Source organism: Pristiophorus japonicus, chromosome 11 (genome assembly GCF_044704955.1).
Source record: "Pristiophorus japonicus isolate sPriJap1 chromosome 11, sPriJap1.hap1, whole genome shotgun sequence".
NCBI classification, from domain to species: Eukaryota; Metazoa; Chordata; class Chondrichthyes; family Pristiophoridae; genus Pristiophorus; species Pristiophorus japonicus.
Window position 1 is genome coordinate 201301029 of NC_091987.1, and position 14504 is coordinate 201315532.

Genomic DNA, 14504 nt, shown 5'->3' on the forward strand with positions numbered 1-14504 from the left:
TAAAAGGTTACTGCACAAGATAAAAGTTCATGGGGTTGGGGCAATATATTAACATGGATAGAGAATTGGCTAACTAACAGAAAAGAGTGTGTCGGGATAAATGGTTCATTTTCCAGTTGGCAACAGTAACTAGTGGGGTTCCACAGGGATTGGTGCTGGGGCCTCAACTATTTGCAATCTATATTAATAACTTGGATGAAATGATTGAGTGTCATGTAGCCAAATTTGCTGATGATACAAAGATGCGTGCAAAAGCAAATTGTGAGGAGGACACAACAAATCTGCAAAGGAATGTAGGCAGGCTAAGTGAGTGGGCAAAAATTTGGCAGATGGAGTATAATGTGGAAAATGTGGTGTTATCACTTTGGCAGAAATAATACAAAAACAAATTATAATTTAAATGGAGAAAAATTGCAAAGTGCTGCAGTACAGAGGGACCTGGGGGTCCTTATGCATAAAACACAAAAAGTTAGTATGCAGGTACAGCAAGTAATCAGGAAGGCAAATGAAATGTTGGCCTTTATTGCAAGGCGAATGGAGTATAAAAGCAGTGAAATCCTGCTACAACTGTACAGGGTATTGGTGAGGCCACACCTAGAATACTGCGTACAATTTTGGTGTCCGTATTTAAGGATATATTTGCAATGGAGGCTGTTCAGAGAAGGTTCACTCGGTTGATTCCGGAGACAAGGGGTTTGACTTATGAAGATAGGTTGAGTAGGTTGGGCCATTACACATTGGAGTTCAGAAGAATGAGAGGTGATCTTATCAAAATGTATAAGGCGGCTCGACAAGGTGGATACAGAGATCTTCATAGGGAAAACTAAAACTAGAGGACATAGTCTCAGAATAATAGGCCGTCCATTTAAATCTGACATGAGGAGGAATTTCTTCTCTCAGAGGGTTGCAAATCAGTGGCATTCTCTGCCCCAGAGAGCTGTGGAGGCTGGGTCATTGAATATATTTAAGGCGGAGATCGACAGATTTTTGAGTGTTAAGAGAATAATGGGTTATGAGGAGCGGGCAGGGAAGTGGAGCTGAGTCCATGACCAGATCAACCATGATATTAAATAGTGGAGCAGGCACGAGGTCCAAATGGCCTATTCCTGTTCCAATTGCTTATTACTTAAATTATAACTCTGACACACTATTTGTTCTCATGCTGTTGCTGTCTGAGCACGCTGTGGGTTGCCTCGTAAAATGCATTACACATAGATAGGCTTAATGAGGCACCCTATTTGCCATGAATGATCTTTACACATTATTAAGATTGCTTTCCGAGATCTCATGTTTCCACACTTCGATGTCCTCTGATGAACCCGTCAAACAGAGGACTGTATTACATTGATAGTATAGTACGTGCTTTGGTGGCTATGTGTGTGTGCCACAAGAGCAGATGGACCCTCTGGTAACCATTCCCATTTAAATCTTTGCAGGCAAAGAAGTCACACAACTGCCACGAACGGGTATGGACAGGTTGCTGTCCGCCTCAGACCCTGCCACTTACAGACCTGGAGGAGCGAGTAGCAGGCTTCAGCGGCATCTCAAGACGGGCAACTGCTACTGGTGGCGCGGACCCCCGCTTGCATCCTGAGGGTAAGTCCTGCACACTCCCTGGACTAGGGTTGGGGCAATGTGATGCAGTGCCTCTGGGCTGGATATAATGGAATAGCGACGGTCCTTCAAATAAGCCTGTGCTATGTGACCTTCCTCATGTCACCCTGCCCCCTCCCCTGCTGCTAACCACTCGGCTGTTGCTTTCTACTTCCAGATGACCAGCTGCAGGTGCCGAATCCCTGGGATCAACCCTCCACATCAGCCCATGTGGAGGAGGAAGAATTTGAGGAAGAGGAGTTGACGGAGCAGCTGACGCGCGGGGGGGGGGGGGGGGAAGTGGCAGGGGGGGGAAAGGGGGTTACAGAAGCAGTCTACATCTCTTTTACCACTGGAAAACGCCTCGTCCAAGGATGATGTTACATTCCAGGGCTTTGAGATCTCTAAGGCTCCTGGAACCATTCGGGTGCAGCAACGCAGTTCTGGGGTCGAATCCCATATGCCATCTCTCCGGAGAGCGAGTCGGCAAAGCCAGTCTGCTGACAAACAGGCAGACGCAGAACTGGACATGGTGGGACTGTCCAAGGAGCGCATCAGGCTCACCTGTCAGCTCCTGGGTAGGATTCCCGCGATCATAGACAGTCTGAAAGTGACCATAACTGAGGTAGGGTTGTAGACTGCCGGTACAAGCCGCTAAACCTGCGAGGCCATCACTGCCCACACGAGGCTGGTGGCCTCCACCACTGACACTGGAGTCCCGGAAAGTGTGGCGAGCAGCCTTTCCGAGTTCCCCAGTGTGACACCTAGATACACCCCCACACCACCTGTGACTGGTGACACCGATGAATAGGCTCGCCAGTCAAAAGCCGGGCTTTCCACGTCACAAGCTGCTCCAAAGTCTCCCCAGAAGGCATCTCCAATGTCTCTTCCCCCAACACAGCAGCTGCACGCTATCATGGTGCCACTTTGAGTATGAGGAGCAGGCGAGGGAGGGAGCTAAGGGTAAGGGAGAAAGCTGATGGCAAAAGTGGAGCAGAGGTGTTGGTTATCATGTTGTTGTATTATAATCAGTTTAATCATAATTAAATGTTATTTTATTAAAGTTTCAACGTTTTCAAATGATGTTAATAAAGTTGTAACATTTTACAATGTTTGATACATTTTTTTTTGTTCACCTCAACTGTCCCTGTGTAGTGTCTCATTTTCAGAATAAGAGGGGGAATAGTCAACATGATAGGATTGAGTGACCAGGCAACGGTCAAACGTGCCGTTCACTCTTCAAGCAAAGCGTGAAATTTGAGTTGCAGGCACAAGGCTTTTGCAGCGGCGAAATTTTCACGATGCCTCCCGTGGTTGTGGTGGGGGTGGTGGTATGGGTTCCTCGCCAGGCTCCTCTTTCTCATCCCCTCTCTCCTGAGGTTTTCCTGCAATCCCCATTGGCAAATCCTGGCCCCTCATGACAGCTAAGTGAACTCAGAGACCTGCAGAGGGAAGTATTGCAGGCAGTCTCCAGTGTTTGCACCTGGGCAGGACCAGAACCAATGTCCTCGGGGGAGTGTTTGCTAGTGCTGTTGGGGAGGAGTTAAACTAATATGGCAGGGGGATAGGAACCTATGCAGGGTGACAGAGGGAAATAAAGTGGAGTCAGAGCAAAATATAGAAAGGAGAATAGTAAAAGTGGAGGGCAGAGAAATCCAAGGCAAAAAACAAAAAGGGCCACATTACAGCAAAATTCTAAAGGGGAAAAGTGTGTTAAAAAAACAAGCCTGAAGGCTCTGTGCCTCAATGCGAGGAGTATTCAGAATAAGGTGGATGAATTAACTGCGCAGATAGCAGTTAACGGATATGATGTGATTGGCATCAGAGACATGGCTCCAGGGTGACCAAGGCTGGGAACTCAACATCCAAGAGTATTCAGTATTTAGGAAGGATAGACAGCAAGGAAAAGGAGGCGGGATGGCATTGCTGGTTAAAGAAGAAATCAATGCAATTATAAGGAAGGACATTAGCCTGGATGATGTGTAATCGGTATGGGTGGAGCTGCGGAATTTCAAAGGGCAGAAAACGCTAGTGGGGGTTGTGTACAGACCACCAAATAGTAATAGTGAGGTTGGGGACAGCATCAAACAAGAAATAAGGGATGTGTGCAATAAAGGTACAGCAGTAATCATGGGCGACTTTAATCTACATATTGATTGTGCTAACCTAACTGGTAGCAATGCGGTGGAGGAGGATTTCCTGGAGTGTATTAGGGATGGTTTTCTAGACTAATATGTCGAGGAACCAACCAGGGAGCTGGCCATCCTAGGCTGGGTGATGTGTAATGAGAAGGGACTAATTAGCAATCTTGTTGTGCGAGGCCCCTTGGGGAAAAGTGACCATAATATGGTAGAATTACTTATGAGGATGGGAAGTGACAAAGTTAATTCGGAAACTAGGGTCCTGAACTTAAGGAAAGGTAACTTCGACGGTATGCGGCGTGAATTGGCTAGAATAGACTGGCAAAGGATACACAAAGGGTTGACGGTGGATAGGCAGTGGCAAACATTTAAAGATCACATGGATGAATTTCAGCAATTGTTCATCCCTGTCTGGAGTAAAAATAAAACTGGGAAGGTGGCTCAACCATGGCTAACAAAGAAAATTAAGGATAGTATTAAAGCCAAGGAAGAGGCATATAAATTGGCTAGAAAAGCAACAAACCTGAGGATTGGGAGAAATTTTTAATTCAACAGAGGAGGACTAAGAGTTTAATTAGGAGGGGGAAATATAAAAACTGACTGCAAAAGCTTCTATAAATATGTGAAGAGAAAAAGATTAGTAAAGACAAATGTAGATCCCTTGCAGTCGAATTTAGGTGAATTTATAATGGGGAACAAAGAAATGGCAGACCAATTGAACCAATATTTCGGTTGTGTCTTCGGAAGGTTATTTGCATCTTCCTTCGTGAAGGTACGAGGAGACAGTGGGTCGAGTGAGAAGAAGGAACTGAAGGATATCCTTATTAGGCAGGAAATTGTGTTAGGGAAATTGATGGGATTGAAAGCCGATAAATCCCTGGGGCCTGATAGTCTGCATCCCAGAGTACTTAAGGAGGTGGCCCTAGAAATACTGGATGCATTGGTGATCATTTTCCAACAGTCTATCGACCCTGGGTCAGTTCCTATGGACTGGAGGGTAGCTAATGTAACACCACTTTTTTAAAAAGGAGGGAGAGAAAACGGATAATTATAGACTGGTTAGCCTGACATCAGTAGTGGGGAAAATGTTGGAATCAATCATTAAGGATGAAATAGCAGTGCATTTGGAAAGCAGTGACAGGATCGGACCAAGTCAGCATGGATTTATGAAAGGGAAATCATGCTTGACGAATCTTCTGGAATTTTTTGAGGATGTAACTAGTAAGAGTGGACAAGGGAGAACCAGTGGATGTGGTGTATTTGAACTTTCAAAAGGCTTTTGACAAGGTCCCGCACAAGAGATTGGTGTGCAAAATCAAAGCGCCTGGTATTGGGGGTAATGTACTGACGTGGATAGGGAACTGGTTGGCAGACAGGAAGCAGAGAGTCGGGATAAACGGGTCCTTTTCAGAATGGCAGGCAGTGACTAGTGGAGTGCCGCAGGGCTCAGTGCTGGGACCCCAGCTCTTTACAATGTTCCTTAACGATTTAGATGAAGGAATAGAGTGTAATATCTCCAAGTTTGCGGATGGCATTAAACTGGGTGGCAGTGTGAGCTGTGAGGAGGACGCTAAAAGGCTGCAGGGTGACTTGAACAGGTTAGGTGAGTGGGCAAATGCATGGCAGATGCAGTATAATGTGGATAAATGTGAGGTTATCCATTTTGGGGGCAAAAACACGAAGGCAGAATATTATCTGAATGGCGGCAGACTAGGAAAAGGGGAGGTGAATCGAGATCTGGATGTAATGGTTCATCAGTCACTGAAAGTGGGCACGCAGGTACAGCAGGCGGTAAAGAAGGCAAATGGTATGTTGGCCTTTATAGCTAGGGGATTTGAATATAGAAGCAGGGAGGTCTTAATGCACTGTACAGGGCCTTGGTGAGGCCTCACCTGGAATAGTGTGTTCAGTTTTGGTCTCCTAGTCTGAGGAAGGATGTTCTTGATATTGAGGGAGTGCAGCAAAGGTTCACCAGACTGATTCCAGGGATGGCTGGGCTGTCATATGAGGAGAGACTGGATCAACTGGGCCTGTCTTCACTGGAGTTTAGAAGGATGAGAGGGGATCTCATAGAAACATATAAGATTCTGACGGGACTGGACAGGATAGATGCGGGAAGAATGTTCCCGATGTTGGGGAAGTCCAGAACCCGGGGACATAGTCTTAGGATAAGGGGTAGGCCATTTAGGACTGAGATGAGGAGAAATTTCTTCACTCAGAGTTGTTAACCTGTGGAATCCCCTGCCGCAGAGTTGTTGATGCCAGTTCACTGGATATATTCAAGAGGGAGTTAGATATGGCCCTTACGGTTAAGGGGATCAAGGAGTATGGAGAGAAAGCAAGAAAGGGGTACTGAAGGAATGATCAGCCATGATCTTATTGAATGGCGGTGCAGGCTCGAAGGGCTGAATGCCCTACTCCTGCACCTAGTTTCTATGTTCCAAGCATGGGAAGCGCTGCTTGAGCACTCCAATTGTCTGTTCGATGATGTTGCGCGTGGCTATATGGCTCTCATTATAGCAATGCTCGGCTTCTGTCTTAGACAGTTCCGGAGGGGGTCACGAGCGAGGTGGCAAGGCCGTAACCTTTGTCCCCGAGCATCCAGCTCTGGCCTTGTGGTTGAAGCTGGAACAGGCCTGAGACAGTGCTCTCACGCAAGATGAAAGCATCATGGATGCTCCCTGGATATTGGGCATTGACTGCTATGATGTACTGAATATGGTCGCAGACAATCCCTTTCGGTTTCGGTAAACCTCTGGATGATGTCAAGGTATTCGCAGGGCGATGTGCTTAGTTAAGGGCACCCTGAACCTTGGGGAAGCCAGCAAATCGCCCAAAACCTACAGCCCTCTCATTTTGAGCCTCCTTGGTCATTGGGAAGTTTGTGAAGTCCATCTTGCATGCATACCAGTGTAGTAGTCACCTGGTGAAGGCAGCAATGTGTAGCGTGCTGCAAGATGGAGCATATGTCTTCCACTGATGTCTGAAAGGAGCCAGAGGCATAGAAGGCAAGTGCTGCAGTCACCTTCGACGGGCAGTGCAGTCCTGATGTCACTGGTAGGGTGTAGGTCTGCCTGTACGAACTGGCATATCTCTGTCAGCACTTCTTTTCAGAAGCGCAGCCTTCTAACGCACTTTTTGCTGATGGGTTCCCGGGCGGACGCTAAATCGGGCGATAAAAGTTCCACCCGGGGCGCTAGCACAGCATTGTATGCTGAGTTACGACATCCAAACGGTGAAAACATTGGGCGGCGCTAAGTTTTAGTGCCGTCACAAAACCACTGCCCGAAGTTCCGCCTGGGCACAAAATGTTGTGCGCCGTCTCACGGCCCCCCCAAAAAATTGTTTTTGTGCCCTGCATAGGCACTAAACGGGATGCAAATTAACTGAAAATCCAGCCCTTAATGTCCTATACCATCTCGTGGCTGGCGGCATTCAAATACAGGTTGACAGGTGAAAGTTGATAAAGCATTTTGCCATTCTAAATGTTGACATAAAAAGCACGACTCAAAAGTCATGACACAGGAAGTAATGTTAAAGTGAACAGGAAGTGTGCACAATATGGTATACAACTCAAAGCTGACTAAAATGCCCAATCTTTTGTAAAGTTGCTAAGAACCAAATACACTGCCGTAGTTTGATCCACAACAGACAAATGAACACGGTAGCCAAATTTAGACTGAGCAACAATTAGAAATAAAGGGCAAAAGTAAATATAATAGGCAAAGTTCAATGAAATGTCAGAAACATATTAATAAAACTGGTAATTTCAGAAAAGCTTTGCACTTTTACTCAGTTTATACTTTCCTACTTTCTGGCTGATGTGTGAAAACTGCAAGCATCTAGTTGGAGGAAACAGTCATGTGGTTACCAGAGACTAATCAGGTCACTAGAAAGGGATAGCACACCACAGAGCAAATAGTTTGTGAGAAAATGGTACTCCGTTTATAAAAAATGATAGATGTTTATGACTTTTATTAAATACTTGAATTACATTTCCATTGTAATTACAGTTCAAAAGGAATCAGTACTATATTTTATAGGGAATCAACACACAAGTTTCACTCGATCATTTTATCATTATCGGTATATAAAAGGTGGAAAATCCAGATATGGTAGAAACATTGCAAATTTTTTTTTAAGTTGCATTGGAAATTTACAGCCATTTGTTGGCCAACAGCAAACATAATCTTACGATGAATATTATGTCCAAATTTAATTGGTAATTTGTTTCTTCAACTCTACAAGCCATCAAAACAGCCTTCCAGTTCCAGTAAGTCTCCAAGAGGTAACGATTCAAATCCTGAAGGATCTGCACTCGCAGACATGAGGCCACTGAACCTGTCTGGTGTTGCTGGTGACAGATCAGGTTGCAGAGCAGAATGGCTGGGGAACAATGAGTTTTCATAACTTGTGGGGACAAATGAAAAAGGTTCTGAAGAAGGATATGTCTGAAAGGTAGGCAAAATGCAAAAGTTAATTTATTTTATTTTTCAATTTTAGAAATGCCACAGAACAACTAAAGCAACCTGCTGCTCTCGTGATTGACAACTATGAAAATGAAACATTTATGCCAGCTACCATTTCAAATTTGTTAAGAGGTCAAATTGAGAGTAAGCTTTCAATCAAGTGCTATAAAATGTTTTAGGTACTTAATTTGTAAGTGCAGAATATAACAGGAGCTCCAATTTGACTGTTGCAATAAAGACCAACAAAAACTGCAACTACAAATGAGTTATATCGGTTAAACAGTCCAATTTTGAGGTTACTCCCCTCTCCCTGTTGGTGGAGCTGTTTCAACCCTGGTCAAGTACTATAATCTTGTTCTTTTTTTTATTTACTTGACAGGAAACTATACAACACAATTTGGCAGCCAGTGTTTGTGTGAGCAAAAATATGGAAGACACAGTCTATAATTGTAAGATTCAAGTAAAAAAAATCAACGGTTAATATACGATATTTGGGCGAACAAAGTAATCTTTATTGAAGAGAATCTAGCAGTCATTTCATATTTTTATACAACAATTTTCCACAATAACCTGACACAAATTGATTTTGTCTTTAGATTTCCTGTATTGTAACACATTCTACATAATTGGCACAATAATATTTTAACATTACACCCCTGAAAATGTGAAAAACTTATGACAGAGTAGCATATTGGTCCCATGGCCTCAATCTTCCTTGCTACCATGCTCCACCTCACAATCAACAAGCTCCCCGCTGGATTGGAACTAAACCACAGAATCAGTGGGAAGCTGTTTAACCTTCGCTGCCTCCAGGCCAGGTCCAAGGCCACCCCAACCTCTGTCGTCGAGCTACAGTACGCGGACGACGCCTGCGTCTGCGCACATACAGAGGTTGAACTCCAGGATATAGTCGACGTATTTATTGAGGCATATGAAAGCATGGGCCTTACACTAAACATCCGTATGACAAAGGTCCTCCACCAGCCTGTCCTTGCCACATAGCACTACCCCCCAGTCATCAAGATCCACGGCACGGCCCTGGACAACGTAGACCATTTCCCATACCTCGGGAGCCTTTTATCAAAAGCAGACATTGATGAGGAGATTCAACACTGCCTCCAGTGCGCGAGTGCAGCCTTCGATCGCCTGAAGAGAGAGTGTTCAAAGACCAGACCCTCAAATCTACCACCAAGCTCATGGTCTACAGGGCTGTGGTGATACCCACCCTCCGGCATGGCTCAGATGCATGGAGCATGTACAGTAGACACCTCAAGTCGCTGGAGAAATACCATCAACGATGCCTCCACAAGATCCTACAAATCCCCTGGGAGGACAGATGCACCAACATTAGCGTCCCCGACCAGGCCAACATCCCAGCAATGAAGCACTGACCACATTTGATCAGTTCCGCTGGGCAGGCCACATTGTCCGCATGCCAGACATGAGACTTCCAAAGCAAGCGCTCTACTCTGAACTCCTTCATGGCAAACGAGTCAAGGCTTGACAGAGGAAACGTTACAAGGACACCCTCAAAGCTTCCCTGATAAAGTGCGGCATCCCCACCGACGCCTGGAGTCCCTGGCCAAAGACCACCCTGAGTGGAGGAAGTTAATCCGGGAGGGCGCTGAGCGTCTCGAGTCTCATCGCCGAGTGCATACAGAAAACAAGCCCAGACAGCGGAAGGAACTCGCGGCAAACCTGTCCCACCCTCCCTTACCCTCAACAACTGTCTGTCCCACCTGTGGCAGGGACTGTGGCTCTCGTATTGGACTGTTCAGCCACCCAAGGACTCATTCTAAGAGTGGAAGCAAGTCTTCGATTCTGAGGGACTGCCTATAATGATGATGATGATATTGGCCCCAATGCTTATGAGACATTTAAACGATGAGTGAACCTGACTACAAAATATATTCATAACTGATCAAGTCCACTCGCCTACTTATACTCTATGTGAGGAAGGCCAATATGTTCTGTGTTACGGAAAAGGTCAGGAGACATATTTGTTGAGTGTGTGGTGCATCAGTGACAGCCCAAAGAAACCAAGAACAATAGTAAAGTAATTAAATGACAGAGGATGGGAGGGAGCAGTAATTCAATAACAGCAATGGAAAAAAGACTATGTTTGGAGTTTTACTCGAACTTCCTGTTTGGTGGTGGTAATTTTGTTAGTAGTACTTAGTATCAGCTTGTTCTATTGCGCAGTACGGTGTGTGGTGACCCTGTAGTATGAAGACAATATTGGGATGTGATTAGGAATGCCAGGACCACAGCAGAGAAAATGGTACTTACCGTTTCTAGGTGGGTGCCTTGGATAACATGGTGAGAGACTCGTCTTACCAGATCATTAATAGATAGGCCTGACAGAGTACCACAATTTTCCTCTTTCACTTTATTAATAAATGAATGAAATACATCTCTGTAACATAAAAACAAAAGACAAAACTAATTAGATTACTGGCTTGCAAGATTAAGCTTTAAAAATTACAGGTCACTCACTAAATTATTATTCAACAAAGAATTGCTAAAACCACAATGCACTCACTGAATGCTTGCAGCTTCCAATATGACCCCCACTTCTTGGTCAAAGCTAACTGAAGCATTCACGTATATTTGCAGTGCACAAATTTGAGAAAACGATACCAAGCAGTGATTTTTTTTTAAACATCGCTTTTGCTCCCGAGTCATAATAACCCATTGAATAGCAATCGCTTTATTCCAATTAGTGAAAATACTAGTATTTAAACAAAACAAATGAGCCACCTTAATTATATGCTGACACTACAAACTAAAAGTAATTAGCAACTTTTTATTACTCTGTTTCTCAAACAGTGCACAGTCCGTAGCTGACAGGCACTCTAATTGAAAACCATGCGCTTATGCCGGAGCAGACAAGGCTGAAGTTATGAACTCATACGTGCATGTTACTACTCCATTGCATCGCTCCATTACAACTCCACAACCCAGCATTCGGCGCGGCGGCCCCGACCTGCAAGGACCATCAGCAGGTCAGGGACTTCAAAGGAGCATACCACTTCACGGCACAGCACGTGCTGGAGAGTGACGGCTGTGAAGAGGGCGACTGGATTGGTCGTCACCAAAATCCAGGTCGCTGATTGGAGTGTGGGCAGGTACAGCAGGAGCGGCGAGATCGTGGAGTGTTCGGGGCTTAGAAGAGGCCAGGCTAGGCGCAGCACGGGCCAGTCCACACTGCAATATATGTGCGCAGTAGGTCCGTACAGCAGAGCTGGTCTCCAGTCGTCTTGGTTAATCCTTGCTACTGGACCAAAACCTAGCTCTGTCAAGTCCGTGTGGTGGCTGGTGTGCAACGGCACCCCACATTAAAAAAATCCACGCACAGGCATCTTCCACCCTTCAACATATGGGGCTCAATTTTCCCCAAAGCATTTTTTTGGCGTACTGGAAGAGTTACGCCCGATTTTTTGGGGCCCAAGTACGCCCCCAAAAAAGTGTTGTAAGTTTCCCCTTTGGATCTCTTCATTTTGGCGTGGCCTAACCCGAGGAGAGGGTGGAGCCTTGATCTGCGCCAAAAAGATCGGGCTGCTATGGCAACCAGGGACACAATGGGAGCTGAGGCTGCAAAGTGAAACATACAGCCACCTCCCAACACAGTAAAAGAATTGAAAAATACATAACACCACCTTACCTCCAACCCCGCCTGAAGGCTGTTCGGTCCCGTCCGATTCTTGGTCGGCGGTTCGGGTCTCTCTCCCTCTTCCCTCCTCATTCCCCCCCCCCAACCCCCAGCGGGACCGGACTGTGTGAGAGAGAACCGGGACTGAGAATGGAAACGGAAAGCCTTCCTGTGTGTGTGAACCGGGGAACGAGATTGGAATCGGGCAGGGTAGGCGGCACGTTGCTGCTATGTGTTTTTTCAATTGTGTGTGTGTCCGGGCATCTGCTGCGCCTCTTTCCTTGCCTGCGCCAATTTCCTTAACTCTAGGAAAGGTTTTTCAGGACAGGCCACATACGCTGGTCTAATCAGAACTGGAGTAACTCTCAGCTGGCCCAACTTCCCAAAATGGCCAGAAGTGGTGTTGTTGGCTGGTTAGGCCCCCTTTGGCTGAAAGAAAAACTGACTTAAAAAATTCATAACTGAGTTATGCTGGTGCAAATTGATTGGGGAAACTGGGGATTTTTAAGTTAGGCCAGAAAAAGCAGCCTGCTCCAAAAAAATGGCGCAAATACTGGGGAAAATTGAGCCCGTAGTTCGGGACCTGGGATATTAGGTCCCTTCATTGAAACACCTGTGAACTCATTGCTTTTTGGTATGGAAGCAAGTCATCCTCGATACGACCGCCTATGATGATGACATCACTTATCTGCGCTTCAATAGGTCAAGACTTAGTGGTAGCATTCCCGCCCAAGTCAGAGGATGCAGGGTTTGAACCGGAGTAGAGATTGGGGTCTTGGCCTCATGGGGAAGATCACCATTCAACATTAGGTAAAGATGTTTTTTCTATCAGCACTAAAACTAAAACTTACTTGCTTGCTGTAGGGAATTTGAAGAAAAGTTGTTCCATTACTGTATGATAGGATGATCTTGGCTCTGCAAGTGAGCTGTTGGCAAAGGATGTTCCACCAAGTGGCCTTTGGTTCTGCAAAGCCTGAAAGTCTTTATTGCTCTTTACAATTGCATGTGCAGACTGTGAATGATTGAAGTGTTTGTTAAAGGATTTAGCTGTTGAACCAGAAGTCTCAAATAAGTGGTTTTGAAGATTCCCAGGAACTTGTGATGTTGACAATGTAGCGAGAGAAATATTTGGGATTATTAGTGGTTTCGCTTCAGTTGAGGGATCTGGCATTTCCAAACCACCACTGGCAAGCTGAAGAGATGGATCAGGAAATGACCTCTTTTGACCAGCAAACATTCTAAACTCTAGTTCAAGATCAGATTGGCTGTGATCCAACTGATCAATGGCTGAATTAGGCTGCACAGTTGGTAGTCTCGAGTAACTGGGTAGCCAAGCAGCTGACATGTAGCAGTCTTTTTCCATTCTCAGTGATATTTTTGCATCGAGTCCTGTATTCCTGGATCCTGGTAAAAACCAGCCACCTTCGGCGGTATCAGAATTTCCAGCAAAGCCAACATTCTTGCCCATTTTCATTCTTACAGGAGGTGGCGAAAGTCTTTGCTGACTTGCAGAATATTTTTGATGTTCAGATTTGTACTGAGATGGCATCAAATTACTAGCGTAAGATGCACCGTCACTATATACTCCCGTTTCCTGTAACCAAGAGACAGCCTAATCAAAATATAATGGTTATAAACATCTGTAAAATCCAGCATGTACATCGTCTGGTACATTTCTATTCCAGATATATGTGGAGGAGTAACTTGTATTCTTATGTAGGGGTTAAATCTGGACAAGGGGTGATGATTGGTCTATTGAGAAAAGTTCATGGGTGTAGTGGTGAGTGAGGTGGATAGGTGGGTGGTGAAGTTAGCCCCCAGCAGGTGTGCCAAGCATGAAGGTTAGCAAGAGGATTGGGCAATTGAGGTTGTGCTCGTAAGGACGCAATGATGGATGCATCAATGGGCCCTTTGGAGACTGCAAAGAGAAGCAGAGGGCAGCTGTGGGCTTACTCAAGGGGGAACTCAAGCTTGGGATTGCAGTAGGAGAGTAGGCAGACGGAAGAGTAATCATGGTTAGGGTCGGGGGCAAAGTACCCAAGATGAGAGAAATGAAAGGTGACATGACTGAGCGACAGGTGAGAAGGGCCAAGAGGGGCCAAGAGAAAAAAAAAACGTAGGTAGAAGCAATGGGCCCAAGTTTCCACATGATTCGCGCCTGATTTTTTAGGAGCAACTGGTGGAGAACGGACTATTTTAGAAATTGCAATTCTCCACATTTTTTCTTCTGCAGTTCTAGTCAGGTAGAACAGCTCTAGTTTAGAACAGAATGTTTTCTTCAAAAGGGGGCGTGTCCGGCCACTGACGCCTGATTTGAAAGTTTCCACAGTGAAAATGTACTCCAAACTAAAGTAGAATGGAGCAAGTGAAGATTTTTGTAGAGCTGAAAAAAACCTGTTCTACACATTAAAAAAATCAGGCGCAGGTTACAAATTAGGCGTCCAGAACGAGGTGGTGGGGAGGGGGAGGGGAAGGGAACTCATTAAATTCGACAATAAATCCTTATTTATACTTCTACAAATAAATCCAACCTGAATAAATATTTATAAGCCCAGAAAAGATTAAATAAACCATCTTCCTACCTGTGTGAAAGTGCTTCAGCCAGGGAGAATTCTGCAGCCGTTCGTGCCGCTGAGCGGGAGGGGGAGA

The 14504-nt window shown here is 45.3% G+C and overlaps 1 protein-coding gene across 7 annotated transcripts in view; it reads right to left on the reverse strand.

Moving 5' to 3' along the window:
• Positions 1-7718: 7718 nt before the first annotated feature.
• The window catches only part of LOC139276434 (uncharacterized), a 133093-nt gene continuing 126307 nt past the window's right edge, over positions 7719-14504 (reverse strand). For 4 of the 7 annotated variants that reach the window (XM_070894421.1, XM_070894422.1, XM_070894418.1 and 1 more), the window contains 3 exons: positions 12707-13467; positions 10493-10619; positions 7719-8185 (listed from right to left, as the gene is read on the reverse strand). In XM_070894421.1, coding sequence (XP_070750522.1) covers positions 7976-8185; positions 10493-10619; positions 12707-13467 — 1098 coding nt within the window. In that variant the 3' untranslated portion in view covers positions 7719-7975. The remainder of the gene's footprint in view (positions 8186-10492; positions 10620-12706; positions 13468-14504) is intronic. The other 3 variants (XM_070894424.1, XM_070894425.1, XM_070894420.1) reach the window with 2 other exon arrangements.